The 19,159-nt window shown below is 42.3% G+C and overlaps 1 protein-coding gene across 1 annotated transcript; it reads left to right on the plus strand.

Annotated features, from left to right (window-relative positions):
• Positions 1 to 49: 49 nt before the first annotated feature.
• On the plus strand, positions 50 to 18,322 carry LOC118291368 (serine-rich adhesin for platelets). Its single transcript, XM_035619601.2, has 35 exons — positions 50 to 427; positions 2,323 to 2,408; positions 2,530 to 2,855; positions 3,950 to 4,208; positions 5,088 to 5,129; positions 5,225 to 5,284; positions 5,384 to 5,431; positions 5,511 to 5,584; positions 6,077 to 6,151; positions 6,254 to 6,318; positions 6,408 to 6,547; positions 6,961 to 7,072; positions 7,160 to 7,221; positions 7,312 to 7,359; positions 8,162 to 8,229; positions 8,311 to 8,342; positions 8,531 to 8,570; positions 8,693 to 8,727; positions 9,034 to 9,161; positions 9,247 to 9,364; positions 9,645 to 12,649; positions 12,766 to 12,887; positions 13,155 to 13,291; positions 13,372 to 13,528; positions 13,690 to 13,845; positions 14,067 to 14,189; positions 14,551 to 14,596; positions 14,683 to 14,786; positions 14,905 to 15,029; positions 15,113 to 15,381; positions 15,608 to 15,707; positions 16,369 to 16,655; positions 16,736 to 16,837; positions 16,964 to 17,083; positions 17,177 to 18,322. The coding sequence occupies exons 1-35, from the start codon at positions 135 to 137 to the stop codon at positions 17,308 to 17,310; spliced, it is 7,098 nt and encodes a 2,365-aa protein (XP_035475494.2). The 5' UTR covers positions 50 to 134; the 3' UTR covers positions 17,311 to 18,322.
• The last annotated feature ends 837 nt before the right edge of the window (positions 18,323 to 19,159 follow it).

The following is a 19,159-nucleotide window of genomic DNA, read 5'->3' on the forward strand; positions in this document are numbered from 1 at the left end:
CCCGTCCCTCCCCCTTCTCCTCCGCGGAGGTGTGCCGTCATTCGGCTCAACTGTCTCCCTCGGGCAGAAATCACATTTCGGAGATTCCCAGTTTCCCCGCACGCAGACGATGCTCGCGCGTCAGACACAGGTGGATGCGGGAGGAGCGTCGGAGGGCAACTGAGGTCAGGGGACGGGGGCTGAGAGCAGGGGAGAGGAGACCGGCTCGGAGGCAAGGCGAGAGGGAGACCCAGGCGAGAACAGCTGAGACCAAACAAAACCCTGAGGAAGACACTTCCACCGTGGCAGCTTTGGACTCACGGGAGTCGGGTGGACGAGACGACGGGAACGATGGAGGGACGCGAGCAGCGTGCGACCACAGCGAGGACGACGAGTCCCCCGCCGTAGGACAGACACGCATTCACGCACATGAGCAGAAACCCACCAGGTGAGTCGTTTGGAAAAAAAAGAGACTTATTTTACCCTTTAACATGTAACAAGGAACTTTGCCTTTTGCCCCTCGGACTCTGACGACAGAGGATCGGGAAAGACAAAGGAAAAAAAATTGAGTTATGTCCCGTGGTCGTTTTAGTCATGCTCGCATGCAGACTGTGGGAACATCAGGTAAAGGAATGACAATGGACGTGCAGTCTCCGTGTAGCCGCGAGGCTTTGACAGGTAGGGTGTCTATTTCTGACGTGAGCACATCATCACATCCAAACAAAGACAGTAGTGTATGTGTATACATACATATATATATATTGTTTGACAAAACCATAACATGTCTGCAGCTCTGACACTATACATTTTAATCCATCTCGTATCCAATGTAAAATCAGATTAAGCTAAATGTGGTAACTAAACAGAGTGACACATGATTTTATGGATCAACACAATCAGACACGGATGAAGCTTCCAATAAAAAGTGATCGTCGGATCATATCTGTGTGTATGATTTGGCACTTGTGCTGCTGCTGCTGTGAACCCTGTATGTCGGCATTTTTTTGGAAACTCAATCTTTGTAACTTGCAGACACTCCCTGTATTACGATACATTAGGGCCTGTGTAAATGTACTGTAATGTTTTTTTGAGGGAAGGAACAGTGTGTTCAGTTTTGCAGTTTTGATGAACCACAACTACCCTTTCGTCTAAAGGAAAAGCTAATACTCTGAGCACACGCGAGATAAAAATAGCCGCTTAAGTTTTATTAAGATGATTGCTCATTAAAATGGAAACAGGGAAAATAAAGGCCTGGGAAACGCTGTGTCCTGATTTCTTAATATAAACTGGTATCAAGCCCATTGGAAACAAAAAAAACCCCAGATGTTTCTTGGAAGCCAGAGAAATGGCACATTTCTCCATTTCCCTTGTAATTAGTACCAAACTTCAAAGGCCTCTTTAAATATCTCAGGTGATTTACAGCTAGATATGAGCTAATTTTTTAAGGAAAATTAAAACTTAAATCGCTTGTTAGGTTATTTTAGGACAGGAGTTTACGGGCTTTACATATCTGGGTATTGATTTACTTATTAACTTTATATAACCTTGAAAGCATACGTTATCTGAAGAGACAGATGTTTCCCTGAGGAAGTGGTGGAGACCAAAACAAAGCTAAAAAAAACAACTCCAAATGAATGCTCATATTAAGTTCAAGTTCATGCATAATATTGTTCTATGATGAGATTTATTTAACAATATTTGACAATATTTATCTTATTTCACCTGAGGGGAACATATAATAATGCAGATTACATAATTTCACTCTGACACAAAGTCAAAAACAGTCAACATAGTAAAAAAAAAGTTAAGTGTTTGTTGTCAGTATTTTCCTCCTTCTGATGCCTTGAATTGACCTTTTTGGGCGTCTTCGTGACAAAACACCGTCAATATAGTGTTATACTGTATTGTATCGAAAACATAAAGACGCACGCAACAATAACCTGTCATCATTTATAGATGTGTGAATTTTGCAGAGTGTAACCCAATCGTCTGAGTCCAGCCCTGCCCTGGAGTCCAGCCCTCACCGCAGACAAAGCCACGGACAATATTAGATCGTTTTAGTTTACCCGCTGCAAAGGAGAGTTTTATGTGCAATCCCAAAGCAGAAACATATGCTGTAATCATGTCTAGAAGAAGGGAAGTTGTTACAGGAGGAATATGGCAAGAGGAAGCTGGCGATCAAACAAAGTCGTTCTCCAATAGAATGCTTGAGATGAAATTTGAATATTTGGCCCAGCGATGGCTTTGTGAATAGGGAAGTAGCAAACTAAAGGCAAATTAATCAAACCAAAGGGAAGGAGTTTGTCTCATTTACTGTGAGTTAATTTCACCCTGTGTTGCCAGGAGGATGTATGAAGGACGGTGGACATGGACGCAGCATTTCCTCCGAGTCATCTGTCTTTTGCTGCTGGCAGCCGCTCCACCCACAGGTGGTTACTGATAAAAGAAGTTCAAATTGTGATTTTATTTTTAAGGAAAGAGGTGTTTAATTTGAAATATTGTTGGTAACAAGTTCAACCTTCACATCTGTATTTCCTTCTCCCATTCCAGCACTTGGCTATTTCCTGGGAGACACCAAGGCGGTGTTGAATGGCTGTGAGGACCACTGGACCCTGCCGGACAGGTCCGCCATGCCACTGCTCTTCCAGATGACCGTGTGCGTGGACATCCGTGTGGTGCGGCCCGGAGCCTGGGTGGCCTTCTCTTACAGCTCGGTCTACGCACCCAAGCCGGAGCTGGGTCTGGAGGGAGACGACGGGGCGCTGTACGGGTGGCTGCTGAGGGTCCGGCACAGGTTTCCTCTCCGGTTGTCCCCAACTGTCTGGCACAGGGTGTGCCTCAGGAGGGACGTACGGCGCAACTCCTTCAGCCTGGAGGTAATACCTGCTGTGTACTAGTATGCCCAGTGGTGGAGTAAGTACACAGATCCTCTTTTTAAGTATAAACAAAAGTACTCGGTGGAGAATTTGAAATATTATTCTAGTAAAAGGGCAGAAGTATTACTATCAAAATGTACTGTCAAGTAAAGGTAAAAATATTGTGCAGAAAAGTGTATTTAAAAATAAAATGAGATATGATTAGATTATGAATACTGTTGGATTAATGTGAAAGGGCTTTGCTCTTTAGTAAGTGACATTTTGAATAAAAGATCCTAAAACTCTTTAGGTTTTTAAAATAGTTAAAAAAGTTAAACTTTTAATTAAATTATGAGCAGTTGAGCTGAGCAGACTTTGGACTTACACACCATTCACGTAAACACATACTGAACTAATGTGATGAACTGTCCGAAAATGCTAATGCTAACCTTGACATCTAGGCTACCTGGGGCTTATTCCAGAAATTCGACAAAATCAGACGTGAAATTTGTGTACATATTGTGAAATGACGTATAAAACCTTCGTGGTAAATGTATGCAGCTGTATAGATACTAAAGACTGCATTGTTCGTTAAGACAAAGTGCGACTTGTGTTGTGTTCACAGTTTGAGAATCATGCTAGCAAAGCTAACCACAGCTACATATAGTATACAAAAAGTATACAACCAGCGTATTCCGAATTATTGGGATCTAATTTTGGAAGTTTTGACCATAATTTCTATTAGTTATGATAATATTGTCTGAAAGGTCAAAAAAACAGGTTGTTAACAAACTTAAGTTTTGTAATATTACTTTATTTGGAAGTGAAATGACAGGCAAGCAAGGTGACCGCTAAATCTAGAAGTTTGAATAAGATGTGATGGTTGTTTAAATACCTGAAAGTTTGAGTAATAATGTTTTCTCTTCCAAATAAGTCTGGCTGATTTGGGGATTGTTTACAACCTGTATTAGCATGTGAATGCTAATTTCCCTAGCCCTATTGAATGCTATTAAACAATCTTATCATAGAGATCAGCGATTAACTTGACTGTACAATTGCTGTTTGAAATTATGGCTACAACCATCAAAATGATGTGATTTGCACGAATCTTCCAGGTCGATGGGGCAATGGTGGCCGAGAGGACCGTCATCGCTCAGGCCATCGCCCCCTCGGGCTCCCTGCGGCTGGGCTGTCGTCCCAGAGACAGACTCTTTGGAGCCGAGCGCGGAGAAGTGGAGCTGTACCTGTTCCGGATGTGGGCGGACCTGGGCGACCATGGCCTCTGCGAGGACGGCACGGTGATCGGCTGGGATACCCGGTACTGGCGTTTCTCGAGTCTCAATGCCCGGCAGACAGACCCGAACCTTCTGTGTGGTGAGAGACATTAACATGCATGAGCCCGTCTTCACCTCGAACACGGCTTGATCCAACGTGAAGATACGCCTATTTCGTCTTTGATCAAGCAGGAACTTTTCTACCTAATCATTAACTGCATTTACCACACAATGCAGGCCAGTCTTTTCTGTCTTTTCATCTTAGAATGCAAAAGACTTTAATTTTAGTTACAACATTGCATGTTTGCATGACGTTGGGAGTCCGTCACTGGAGATACTAGCATAGATCCATATCATACAGTTATAGAAGAACACGCTTTACATATACTGTATCCGCGCAGCAAAAGAATACAAATGAATATTGAGCACTTATTTAAATAACATAAATCACATTTTGAATGTGCTGTTTCGAACGCTGAAGGGAAATCAAGGCAGCATTTCCAGGAGAAGTTATTCCACGCCTGGAAGACAAAGTTTAAAAAAATCCAGTTTTTACTTGGTTCAATTGAAGTAATGGTTTTCCCTCCGTATGATCTTGGATCTCCAACACTTTTCTTACCACTGTACTGTAGTTGTGCATGTACGTAAAGCACGATGTTCGTTGAATGTTGCATGTTGCATGTTTCATGTTTTCATGTGTCCTGCAGCCCACAGACGGTTGAGACGTCGGGCGACTTACACACTTGCATGCATGTCGTTGTGTGTTATTATTCTGAATGTAGAGAATATCTATGTGTGTATGCCCTTGTATACATGTTTGTGATCAGCGGATGGGACTGTGCAATTGAATTTGTGCTAATTGAAGAGCCTTAAAAATGTATCATGCTAAAAATCCTTTGCAAGTGTTATTTGGAATTTCTCCTCCATGTAACCAAGAGGCTGAGGGAAAACTTAAATGTCCCAACATTCATTTTTTCAGGAATTACGACCTCATTTGGACGCTTGTTCTCACCTTCAACTGGTGAGCTTCGCTTTACATTAATCATATCTCTGACAACATTTATTCCTCCTGACTCTCACCTGACTTCAATCCTCCTTCTTCCTTTTTACCACAAGTGCCTTCAATTACAACTACCTCAAGTCCTGTCATCGCAACAACTGACTCTCACACGAGAAGTATTAAATCAATTATGACAACATTGGAATATAAGAAAATGACAGACATATTTTAGCACTTTTTTTTAAATTCATAAACTCTTTTCTCTATTCTTCTAGGTTCCACTCAAACAAATTGTTACATCGGCCAGCTCTGTTCCAATACAGGTAAGAAATATTCACCCTTTGTTCCATCAGGATGGTTTATAAATATTTGGGAGCTAACAATTTATTTTTCTTTCCGCAGATGCGTTCTTTTGGATGTCCCTAAGTGCTGAAGCCAAAAAGAGCAGTAACATTAATAAAGAAGTAAAAGACCTGGTGAGAGTGACTTTGTTGTTTTCTCAATTAACATCATGTCTTTAATAGCTTTAAAAGCCCCATTGTCATAAACACGTTTTGCTGGCTCAGGATTCGTTTGTGGCAGCGGCAGCAGATTCCTGTCAAAAAATTGCAGCACATTCCAAACACAATCTGTAATTAATATTAATCTGTGATTAATATACCTATAGTTTTATCAATTAACCAATTCATTTTTCTGTGAATAAATGATAAGAAAATAGGGAAAAATCCAACAAAACCAAATACAAATTCAAACCACCAAACCCTGACTTTTTGGCGTTTTCCCTCACGACATGCAAATGAATTTTTTGGTCGATCGACTAATTTACTAATCGCTGCAGCTCGAACAATGATTTTGCTTGATTAGAAAAAATTCTGTACAAAATTTCCGGCACGGTTGTGTGTCAGCTGCCATCGCCTCTCAAACAGTATCAGCGCCTGTCTGCCTCTGTCTCTCCATCTTTCACTCAGGTGTCAAAAGCATTGAAGTGCAATCGTCAACCAGCGAAATTCCTCGATTTCTGCCAGCCTGACAAAAAAGTTGAGGTCAGTATGTCGCACAAACAGGCAACGTCATTCCACTTTTCAGAGAAGGATTTCTCCCATAAGGCAACTGCAAGGATTCTCTCTCTCTCTCTCTCTATTCAGGTAGTGGACGTGTCCTGTAGTGCAGAAGAGGCCGACGGGGAAAATAGTGAAAAAAAGGCCCCAAGGTAAAAGCAAGTCAGCAGGTATTTTTCGCTCGATACGTGCACTTCAGATTTTGCCACGTCACAGTGGTTGGGAACTTTGTCGTTTGCAGGAATGCCACCTGCGGTGTGCTGTTGAAGCTCAGCCCCGCCGTCTCAGCGTGCGAGCTGCAGCGCGCCGGAGTTATTGCACTGCAGCAGGCTGGAAACGCCAAAATACGAGCTAGAATCACTGGGGAGGTGGAGAGAGTCGGTGAGCACCCGTCGATCAGTCGCTGCCTGACAACAAATAAACAAAAACACTAATACAGTAATGTTTGATGACCCAGCTAATCATTTTCGTTTAGCTCATAACTAACAGGTATAGCCACATGTAGAAGAATAATAAAAATGTACAGTATATCTCAATTTATTTTGACCAAAATAAATTAGACCACAGTAACAATTAATGTGTGATGAAATATGGAAGTATGAAGATACATGCTTGAATTCATGCACAGTTATTTGAACACGTAAACCATGCTTGTATTGGGCGAGAACACGCACATGTGCAAAACACCAGCAGGAATGCACACACTTGCATTTGACACAAATATTGAACTCAAGGCAAATGCATGTGTGTGTGTGCGCGTTGTGTGTGTGTGTGACGATTTTTATCACCGTCAGGTCGAAATCTGTGTGAGGACCTGAAGTCCCCTGGTGGCAACTTTGTGAGGTGCAAGTTCACAACTTCCCTGGATGATTTCTGTCAGTCTAGCACACACTCCAGTTTTAATTGGTGAGCATCGCTACTTTACCATATGTCTGAGTGTGTGTTAGAGTGAATGCACGCACCTTGTATCTTACCATCTTCTGCATCTACCAGCTCCCTCCTGGAGCTCAACCACCACGACCCAGGGCAACAACCTGTGACACAATCCTGCAGTGGTGAGAACCAAAACCGCAGACACCATCTAAGGTCCATTCACCTCAATTCACTGCTGTTCCTTCTGCTGTAACCATGTTTCTGTGCCTCAGGGGAAAAGTCTCGCTTTTGCGACTGCACCACGTTCTGTAATTCTTCAAGTAAGAAATATTATTCATCTGCCTGTCTTCATATGTTTGCACTGTTGACATCAAGCAAAAGTCATATGTGCATATACAGTAGCCTGTATGTGATTCTAGCACCACAATGCCCGACCCAGCTCTCAAAATCTTATTGGGCATCGTTCAGGGGAATATTGTTTGAAGGAATATTTTCACATTTTGGGAAATACGCCCATTGGCTTTGGTTTCAATTGTTACGTGAGAAGTGTGATACCAAAATCTGACCATTGCCATAAAAATGAAGGCAAAACCAGCATAGCATATCTCATTTGCTCTGGTATGCTAACATTGGAATTCAACCACCTCCTAGCCAACATTACGCTTCTTTTATAAATGATTCTAAATATTAATAATGATATTCTGTGCATGACAGCTAAGGAAAATGGCCCCCGTGCAAAAAAGGTATATTGCCAGCGGCCTAATAGCTTAGCTTAGCAAAAGATGGCAAGAAGCACTTTACCCCCATTAAATAAAAATATACAGTTTTTAATCAGATTGTACTAAGAAGGGTGGATTTATTAACTCTGATAGAACCTGGCGTTTACCCCAATTTCAGTATTTGTGCGAGTGCTAACGTTAGCTTAAGCAAGGGTGTGTTTCATGTGTGAGGCACTGAAACAAGAGCGGTATCTATTCTCTCATCTATCTAACTCTTGACAAGAAGGCGAATAAGTGCATCGATGAATTAATCTCAGAAGGTTTAGAGCTGCATCCTAATCTGCTCCTGACCTATAGGCTACACTGTGTTTATACTGATATAATGTCCTTTTTCACTTTTCAGGCCAGTTTTTTGCATTAAGAATTAATATCAGAAGCCCGATCTTTGATATTGACACCATAAAACGTTTGGTATGTATAGCACAGTATGATTTAACTACACCGCCTGTTGTACTGAGTGCTATGTGCTAACTTTCCAACTCTCTCCGGCAGTTGTCACTAAACGATTGTAATCCAGTGTTAGGGTAAGTCTCTATACACTGTAAATCGCTCACAGTACGTAGATGTAGACCATGCTGAAATTCAAGCACTAAAATGAAGTAAACATGTATACTACTTTTAAAAACCAGCTAAACAGCAAAACAAACCAAACTGTACTGTGTGATTGTTGAGTAAAATTAATACCCAACTTGAACAATTCTTTGTTTTGTAGGTCTTGTAGCGATTATTCAGAGATTTCACAGCAGTACAAGGTAAAACTTACTGCAGATAAGATCGATACTAACCCAAAACCTTATAAAATGACACTGATTTATATTATTTTTAATGTATGAGAGCTATTGATCATTTTGATCAATCATTTTCTTTATTCTAGCGGACCCAACTGGAATGCAACGGGATCACACAGAGGTAGACATGTTTCTATCCTTTGAGCCCTGTTACTTGCACAGAACCTCTCTAGAAAGGGTTCAAACAGATACTGCTGACTTTCCTTCAAATTCCTGGTTCCATTTTGGATTTCTGGTGATTAGATGATGGACAGACGCACCAGACACAAAGGAGGAAATAGAAGAGTACAGATGACAAAAACGTGGCACACTGTTAACTTTTCAATATTGGATAATGCCTATAGTGCCATACTGTGATAATTTTACAATACATAATACGCATACAAGAAGGTGGATTTGTAACCTCCCTTCTGCTGGTCACTTATAGCTTTTACAGCTGCGTGGTGATATTGGAGATGTCCAGACCTGTCAACAGTTGCTCCCTGAGTAAAGTTGTGCAACGACTCATTGGCAGCAACAGTGGTATCACAGAGGAAAGCCCTCTCGCACGCATGGGTTAGTCTGCATGTTTTATGACAAACATTATTTCATATTGATCCTGTTATGAAGTCTCCATTGTAAACCATATCCATGTCCTCAGTGTTGTGTGGTCCTCCTGGTTACCCTGTTGGTACTCTATTGGCATCCAACCTGACCTGGGTTGCCAGTGACCTGTTGACCTCTGATGTCTGCCCACCTGACCCCACTCTGCTTACATGGTATATGTATAACTATGCTGGCATCTTTAGGAAATTCATATTTAGATTTTAAGATTATAACAGTTTGGCATTTTGGGAAAGCCATCATGTGGTTTCTTGTATGTTTTGATGACATACCAAATTAAGTTGCAGTCAGCATATAGTTAGCTTAGCATTTCCCTAACTGTTGAACTGTTCTTTAAGTATTTTTTGTGTAGGTTTTTCATTTTGCCAGTAAATGCATTAAAGCAAACAAAGTTTTTTTTTTAAAATATTTTGCATTTTGTCTATTCTCTCATAGTAAGGCAAATGAGACGCTTGCTGTTATTCTGACTGACAGTTCCTGTCCGGAGCCTCCCACAACCAAGCAAAGGACGACTCAGCCTCCGACCACCAGCAAGAGTACAAGATCTTCCGAAGCTTTAGCTCCAACTGTCAGCAACAACATCCGACAAACTAATACGACAACTGACAAAACCACAGCAGACCATCGGAAAAATGAATCACAAGGAACAGCTCAGCCCAACATGACCACTTCACCTGCAACAGTTAACAGTACACAATCCTCGACAGCACAACCGGTCCTTCAAACGACATCACAAAATATAACTGTTGCTGTCACTGACAGTACAGGATTACATTACAATGGATCTGATAACAAAACATCACTGACACCGTCTCCCACTCACACAACTACAGTCTACAATGTAACTACAGCAGATGGACATATACCTTTTCCCATTAACACAACAGTGTACAACATAACTGCAGCCGGGCTATTTACATCTTCTCCAAATGACACAACTCTCTCCACTGTAACTACAGTTACATCTCCCACAGCAGTATACAACATCACAGCACACAACACAACAGGGCACAATGTAACTACAGCAGATACGTTTACATCTTCAAGTCCAAATGACACAACGGTGTACAACTTAACAACAGTTATACCTTCTCACAATCAGACAACACAGCACAGTGTCACTCCAGCAGGCACCTCCAGAAAACAGCACAACAGTACAGTTACAACGGCCAACACAACAGCCAGCCCATATACACCTCTCAGTTCCACAATTGTGTACAATGTCACTGCAACCGCCAATTATTACACAACAGCATCTAAAAACTACACAGCTGAATACAACACTACTACAGTGGACAACGACAGAAGCCCACGCACTGATGCAATTACAACAAGTGATGTATCAACAAGTAAAACATCTCCTGATCACACAATTGTTTACAATGTAACTAAAGCAAACAACAACAGCACACTACACAACATTTCAACCACAGAGTACAATGTAACCCCAGCTGCTAATAATTTCACAACTGCCTCTTACAATCACACAACAGAGTACAATGTAACTACTGCCGCTAACAATTACACAACAGGGAACAATATAACTACAACCACCAACAATTACACAACCGCCTCTCCCAATCACACAGCACAGTACAATATAACTAAAACTACCAACAATTACTCAACGGCCTCTAACAGTTACACCACAAATGACACATCAGTCTCATCAAATCACACAACAGAGTACAATCTGACTACAGCCACCATCAATTACACAACGGCCTCTACCAACTACACATCAGGTTACAATGTAACTACAATCGACAACAATATCACAATGGGCTCTAAACATTACACTACCAACTACACATCAGGTTACAATGTAACCACAGTCACCAACCATCACACAACAGTATCGAAAAATTACACAACAGCCTTAAACAATTCCCCTACAGGGTACAATATAACCACAGCTACCAACAATCACAAAAGTGCCTCCAACAATTACACAACATGGTACAATGTGACTATAGCCACCAAAAACTACACAACAGCCTCTAACAATATAACTACAGAGTACAATGTAACTACAGCCACCAACAATTACACAACAGGCTCTGAAAATTACACTACCTATTTCACTACAGCCTCTCCCAACTACACAACAGAGTACAATGCAACCACAGTCACCAACCATCACACAACAGCCACTAACAATCACACGACAGGATACAGTGTAGCTACAGCAGCCAACAACTACACAACAGGCTCTAACAATTATACAACAAATTACACAACAGCCTCTCCCAACTACACAACAGAGTACAGTGTAACTACAGCTGCCAGCAATTACACAACTGCTTTAAACAATAACACAACAGAGCACAATATGACTACAGCCACCAACAGTTACACAACTGCCTCTAAGAATAACACAACAGAGTACAATGTAACTATAGCCACCAACAATTACACAACAGGCTCTGAAAATTACACTACCAATTTCACAACAGCCTCTCCCAACTACACAACAGAGTACAATGTAACCACAGTCACCAACCATCACACAACAGCCACTAACAATCACACGACAGGATACAGTGTAACTACAGCAGCCAGCAATTACACAACGGGCTCTAACAATTATACAACAAATTACACAACAGCCTCTCCCAACTACACAACAGAGTACAGTGTAACTACAGCTGCCAGCAATTACACAACAGAGTACAATGTATCTACAGCTAATAACAAGAACTTAGAGAATGGCACAATTACAACAAGTAATGCAACGGTAAGCACGTTTACACTGTCTCCCAATAACACAATAGTCACTACAGTCTCTAACAACTACACAACAGTAGAGAATTTAACAACTACTACTCTTTCTTCAAACAACATGACTGCTGTACCCATCAGGGAAACACTACAGAACACAACAGCCAGTTATAAAAACACAACGGTGTCTAACACTTCTCCACAAGTTAATGAAACTCTAAACAATGCAACAATATCCATAAAAAACTTGACTGTAAACAACAATGCTTCTGTTGTCGACAACAGCACAAAACCCACAGCATCTCCGCTGAACAACCGGACCAAAAATCGCACCACAGCGAATGCGACTCTAAGCATCACGACATCCATCAAAAATGACACCAACTCCACCATACCTGCCACCACCATTGATCCCTCTGCTACTCACAATGTCACTCCGGGAATCAGCTACAATCAGAGCTCCAATACAATCAGCTCAACCGCTGCTGTCAACCTAACGACAAAAGACCCAGGAGTCAATTTGACAACAACTACACCTGCCAATGCCTACCTTGAGCATACATCCACAATATCATCCACAACACCTACTGCGGCTGCTACTGCTACTACCACATTTGGCCCACCTCCAACCCAGAGTAGCACCACTTCTGCTGACGTGTCCTCAACGTCTACAACAACTCTCCAAACCACCACCCTCACCAGAACAACCACAACGACTAGTATGTAAAGCTCAGAATCCAAAATTTTCTATTATCAGTCAGATCGAGGCTTGAAGCTCAAATTTGGGATATCTTTGTATTTTTGTTTGTTGGCATTTTGCTGTGCTTTTTCCAAGGTACAGCAACTACTATTTCCAAAACTATGATGAAGACAACCATTGGCCAAGAGGCACAGGAGGAGCAAGCCAATGAACTGCTGAACCAAACTCAGGATGCATCCCAGCTAAACTCCTCCCAGGTGTGGCAACTTAATTGCTGACGCATGCACTAGTTAGATCAAATGGTAGCATCTTTTCGGGACGCTTGACAAAGTTGGGAGGTTGTATAACACTTGTTTTATACCAGTGAAGGCTCAATACTTACATATTGCATGGGCTATCACAGCTTCCATTGAGTAATAATAAAGAGATTTGTGTTTGTCCCTGTGTTATTGTAGCTGCCCGTACTTTTGACTGGTAAATTTGACCTTTTGGAGGTAAGCTCTGTGGTTTGATGGATGTTGCAGGTGGGGCAGTTAGTGGGGCAGTTGGAGAAGCTGCTGGATGGCCCCACTGTCTCTCAGTCAGTGGGTCAAAAGGCCATAGGCATCATCAGCAACCTGATGGACGGCGACCCGGCGGCCCTCTCTGCATCTGCCAATCGGTAAGGTTCACTTGACCCTCACCTACATTCACCGTACGTCAACATGTGTTTTCTGAAGTGTCGTGTTTCCTGTCGACCAGGCTGATTCGAGTCGTGGATAGTGTGGGTCTAAGGGCGGTCGTCAGCGGGGACAGAGAAATCCTCTCTTCAAATTCACTGGTGCTGGCCATCAGGACAGTGGATGGTACCAACTTCCCGTCAACATCGGTCAACATCTTCAACAGTGATAATGTCCAGGTAGCGCACATCAGCTTGTTTCAGTGTGGATTCTCTCACCCGGTTTCTTAAGATAGATGAACACGGTGTCTTCTTCAAAAGCAAAGTGATTAGAAAGCACAAATCACACGTGTCATCGCACTGTTGCAGTCACCCTTTGTTAACCTTTTTGTTTTTCACAGATCCGTGCTCTCGACAGGTCCCGGTACAAGAGGTCAGGTTCTGCTCTGGGGTCTGTTTTTTTGCCCTCCACCTTGACTGCAGGTCTTAGTCCTGAGCAGCAGCAGCAGGCCAGCAGGGTGCAATTCACTTTCCACACCAAAAATGCCTTTTTCCAGGTATTTGACTGTCGTCATTGAATTATTTTCTTTATAAAATATGGAAAAATGTATTGGTGTTCATCTAAAGCAGTATTTTAAACTTCTCTTGGTGAGCTTCAATAAATGTTTGACATGCATTAAGACATGTTTGACTGAAGATTATGCAATAGAATATTATTCACATCAGCTATTAATGTGCTAAAATAAAATGAAAATCCATCTATCTCCTTCTTTTGCAGGACAAAGCATTAGATGACAAAACCCTGGTCAGTCCAGTTCTGGGCGCCAGTGTTGCCAATTTGTCAATAAGCAACTTGACTGAGAACATTCTGTTCACCATCCAAAATATCAACCCCATGCCTGTGAGTGTGTGCACATGAGAAGAACAATCATTTCCAGAACAGAATCACACAAAACTCAAAATGCCACATTTCGACGAGGAGATAAAAAACCTTTTTTGAGCTGGTTTAGTATTCTAGTAAAAAAACTATTTCTGGCCATGTTTTTCCTTTGTATTGACTATTTATTATAAAGGTATGTTTTTGCAAAGCATACCTCAGCCATAAACTAGTCTTCAAGTTCTTCATGAATAACAAACTCATAAAACCGTAAAGTCGGCACGAGACGATAATAACAGTAAAACATTTTGCCATTTATAAACGTAATAGCAGCTGGCATCTTGTCAAAATAAGAGGTTTATTGTAAATCTTGTTGGATTTGTAGGGAAACTTTGTGGCTTCCTGTGCATTTTGGGACTTCACTGTCAATGGTGAGTACATGAATGCTCTCTGAAGTTGGTTAAGAGCCACATGGATATGAATATTTATGTTTTTTGGGGTTTGGTCTTTTGTTTAGATGGTCAAGGAGGCTGGAGCTCTGCCGGCTGCTTTGTTGTCAATGCCACATCGGACGAAACAACCTGCAGCTGCAACCATCTCACTTCATTTGCAATACTGCTGGTAATGTACTGACAACGGTAGTATCGACGTGGTCTTTTTGTTGTTGTTGGAATCATTATTTGTACAATATGTGTTCACTGTTTGTACATCTGTGTCTCCAACCCCGTCTGCAATACAGGATTTGTCCAGAGACGTACTAATCGACCGTCAGCACGCACAAATTCTCACTTTCGTCACCTACATCGGCTGCGGAATCTCCGCCATTTTTCTTGCCGTCACTTTGCTGACGTACCTTTCATTTGAGTAAGAATCCTTCTCTTTTGCAAAGCCAAAGAGATATTATATTATATTATTATATAGTCATATATATGACTCTGTCTATGCAGGAAACTGCTGCGCGACATTCCTGCCAAGATCCTGGTCCAGCTCTGCCTGTCCCTCCTCCTCCTCAACCTGGTCTTCCTATTGGACGGCTGGCTGGCGCTCTACCCGGCCATCGGGCTGTGCATCAGCACCGCCTTCTTCCTGCACTACTTCCTGCTCACGTCATTCACCTGGGCCGGGCTGGAGGCCCTGCACATGTACCTGAGCATCGTCCAGGTGTTCACTCCTTACCTGAGCAGATACATGCTCAAGTTCTCACTGATGGGCTGGGGTAGGTGCTCGAACCCTCACCTCCGAAAAGGTTAACGATTCAGGAGTTCATAAATGTGATTAAAATGTTTGTCAACCAATCAGATAGTAGTTGAGACCAAAACGTAACTTTCAGTGGTTATATGATGTCAATATGTTTCATTTAAACATTTAAAGCTAGATTTTCAAACACATATTTTATGCATATCTTTTGAATGTTCTGCTAATTGATATCCTGGTGTTTGCAGGTATCCCTCTTCTCGTGGTGATCATTATAATATCAGTGGACAAAGACAACTATGGTCTGGTTACGTATGGGAAATACTCAGATGGCACCTCAGATGACTTGTAAGTTAAGTTATTGTTAATGATGATTGATTGCTGCATATCTCGAGGCATTCCTGACGTCCATATATTATATGTAGTAGAATAGAGGAAAAACAAAACAGGGACCATATTTTGGTAAAAAATATATATATATATGTATATATATATATACATATATATGTATATATATGTATATATACAGTATATTCATATATAGTCATTGTATTTGACCACTTGAGGGCGAGAGAGAGTAACAATCAGCTTTACTTGTCCCTGTCTGTGGTGCGGAAACATCCAAATATCAGCTGTTTCACAATCAATCAACAATCTGCCCCGACACGTTGGGATGGATTTCTGGCATACATGAAATCAAACTGTCGTGCATTTTGATCTGTTCTTCTCCAGAGATAAAACAAAAATACAAATCTAAATTAGAAACCTCTATTTGGCAGAACACAGAAACACACGTACTACATGAGAAATAAATGAATATCAGAAGCTCAGACTACTTGAAAATGCCCTAAACAGACCAAACACCTCACCAATATTCATGCCAGGAACAAGTTAGACCCTGGTCATCTACTTTGAACAACATGGAAAATACCTTGTTTAACCTATTAGGCATGTCGAAACCAGCTGGCAATGCCTGAATAAAAATTTGGCAAACTGTTCCCCCCTGTAGCTGTTGGCTGCGTAACGACATCGCCTTCTACGTGGGCGTGGTGGCCTACTTCCTGCTGGTCTTCGTCCTGTGCCTGCTCGTCTTCGTCGTCGTCATGGTGCAGCTGTCGCGCATCAAGAAGCAAAACCCCCAGAACCAGTCGCCGAACCGGGGAGTGCTGACCGACCTGCGCAGCGTCTCCGGCCTCGTCGTCCTCCTGGGCCTCACGTGGGGCTTCGCCCTGTTCGCCTGGGGGCCGCTCTACATCCCCTTCGTCTACCTGTTCACCATCTTCAACTCCCTGCAAGGTGAGACCTGTGTGCATCTGCATCTCAGTCCATAGTACCTCTTTTTCTTATCCAAGTGACTTTTAACTCGTCCTGTACAGGTTTCCTCGTCTTCGTCTTCCACTGTGCTATAAAGGAGAACGTCCGCAGACAGTGGCGGACTTACCTCTGCTGCGGGAGGCTGCGATTGGCTGAAAACTCAGGTGGGAGCCTAAATGCGTCCTCACACCTCTGACGGACACATTAGGCCGTGGGTGGGGGGGGGGGGGGGTTCAAACTGCATTATGCACGATGCTAACCCTTTGGCTTTATATACACTTTTTCTACAGAATGGAGTCGCACTGCCACTCAGAACAACAGGAATCCGTCGACGACCACGGCCTTCACCTCGGTTCCACTCTCCACGTCCCGGAGCTCGTCCGTCGCGAGCGAAGGCACCAACAGCAGTGGTACGTTCACAGTGTCTGACCTGCGGCTTTAAATACACGCTGACATGTGCATATACATTAACAAAAGATATATATATACCATGTCCCGCTCAGGCTCCGTGTTTGTGGACAGCGGAATATCCGACGTCTCCAACAGCGACGTCCTCCTCAACGAGCTCCACCAACGGAACACGGCGGACGTGTCGAGCGTTGGTTTGAGACTATATACTCCGGCTGGTCGAGATTAGGGGATCTCCTGCAAGATCGAGTCAACAAGAAAACAAAAGAAAGGGTAAATCACAGGAGCGGATCCTTACAGGGACTTGAAGAAATCCTCAGTGTCAGCTTTAACACCTGACCTCCATTGACATGCAGGTCACGCCCGCAGTTTTTCATTTTAGTTTTAAAGAACAGATGTGTAAGCGGACGCGAAGAAGCTGATGCTGCGTTTCCTTATGCAGTTTAAAGGTGCGATACGTAAAACGCATCTTTGCCGCCGAATGTTGTGTCATTGTGAGCAGCAGGTGGTGATGAGAAAGTGAGCTGCCATTTTTGGAAGCCTTGAGTTTTGCGCTTTGGCCGGCGCCATTTTGGTTTGAAACCAGAAGTAACCGTATTTGGAGGAGCAGGAGGTGGACCGGACTAGTTACGTTAACTAATATAATAATAAAAAATATTAGCAGAATTATTAGCCAGCCGTAAGACTAGCTAGTTTAGCTACATTTCCATAGCCTAGCCTGTTAGATGAGCTCGACCTCTGCACGCACCACAACTTTTCCTCTCGTCTATTGATGTGGAAGCTGTAAAGTATAATTCACTACAGAGCCGTTTTATTTGAAACCACACAGAATGGCTAATAACATGCACTCCCCCCACCATCAGCAGGGGGGGGGCACTGAATCAGCAGGATCTTTATTGTTTGCAAAATTGGAAACTGAGCCGGATGTGAACAAGAGTCTCCAGATTTGGTTGAAAGCCGCCGAAAAAAACTATTAACACCTCATTTACATAGAATTCAGTCCAATTATTTTGTATGTAAAACATAGAAAGAACTTATTTGAAATGTATGAAGCTATCCAACGGCACACTATGTGGGAATTATTTGTTAGTTAATCAATGTTGGTTTAAAGATAAAGTGTTATGTTGACAATTATTAAAGACATTTTCTATTCAAAAATGTCAAATGTCAAATAAAATGATTGTCCATTTCCCCCCGTATTCTCATTTCAATTTAATTAAAATGTTTGAGGATAAAACAAACCTTGTGCCTGTGTCACTTTGGTCTCTGAGTAATTGCGACCCTAACATAACTCACACACACGTGCACTCGCACCCGCGCACCGCAAACAACCCTAATTCGCACGGACGCGACCACGTGGCCAACTCCGCCGCACACGCACATCCACACACTCACACACACTCCGCGGTCATCGCGGACCCTCACCCTCAGGACTCGCACCTTTTGCTGGGGTGCGTGAGGCGTTGCTACGGAGACTGGATCACAAACACTTATGTCAAACCCTTTGTGGTTCTGCTGTACCTGGTTTACATCTCATTTGGATTGATAGGCTTCCTACAGGTGATGCACAAACACACACACACACACACACACAGACACACACCACCACAACAACAACTATACAAACACCAAAAAAAACAAAACACAATACAACAAATGTAATTGAGTTGTTTAGGTTACAATCACTCGGTTCGTCTTTTAAAATATATTAAAATCACACAAACCTGTTATTGCTTATGGTTTTATTAGTAGTGTATGAGTTATTTGTCAATTAATAGTCAGAGTTGAATGTGAAATCTCGCATATTCAGTCAGTAAATAGTTCAAATATAAACATGATTCATGAGCCTGAACCAGAAGTTATAGATTAACTCTGTGATTGACTTTTAGTGAAAGTTGAAAACATAAAAAGGTGGACAATAAACTCAACATTATCCATGAAAGTCAGGGAAATGTTTAGACTTAACAAAGTGTGACCTGAAGGCCAAATTCAATAGCAGTGACACTGCCGACTGTAGCAGTTCCAGGTCCCCTTCACAAGGTGCTGCAGGTGAGTCTGCTGCAGGTCGTCTTCATGTG

Source organism: Scophthalmus maximus, chromosome 21 (genome assembly GCF_022379125.1).
Source record: "Scophthalmus maximus strain ysfricsl-2021 chromosome 21, ASM2237912v1, whole genome shotgun sequence".
NCBI lineage: Eukaryota > Metazoa > Chordata > Actinopteri > Pleuronectiformes > Scophthalmidae > Scophthalmus > Scophthalmus maximus.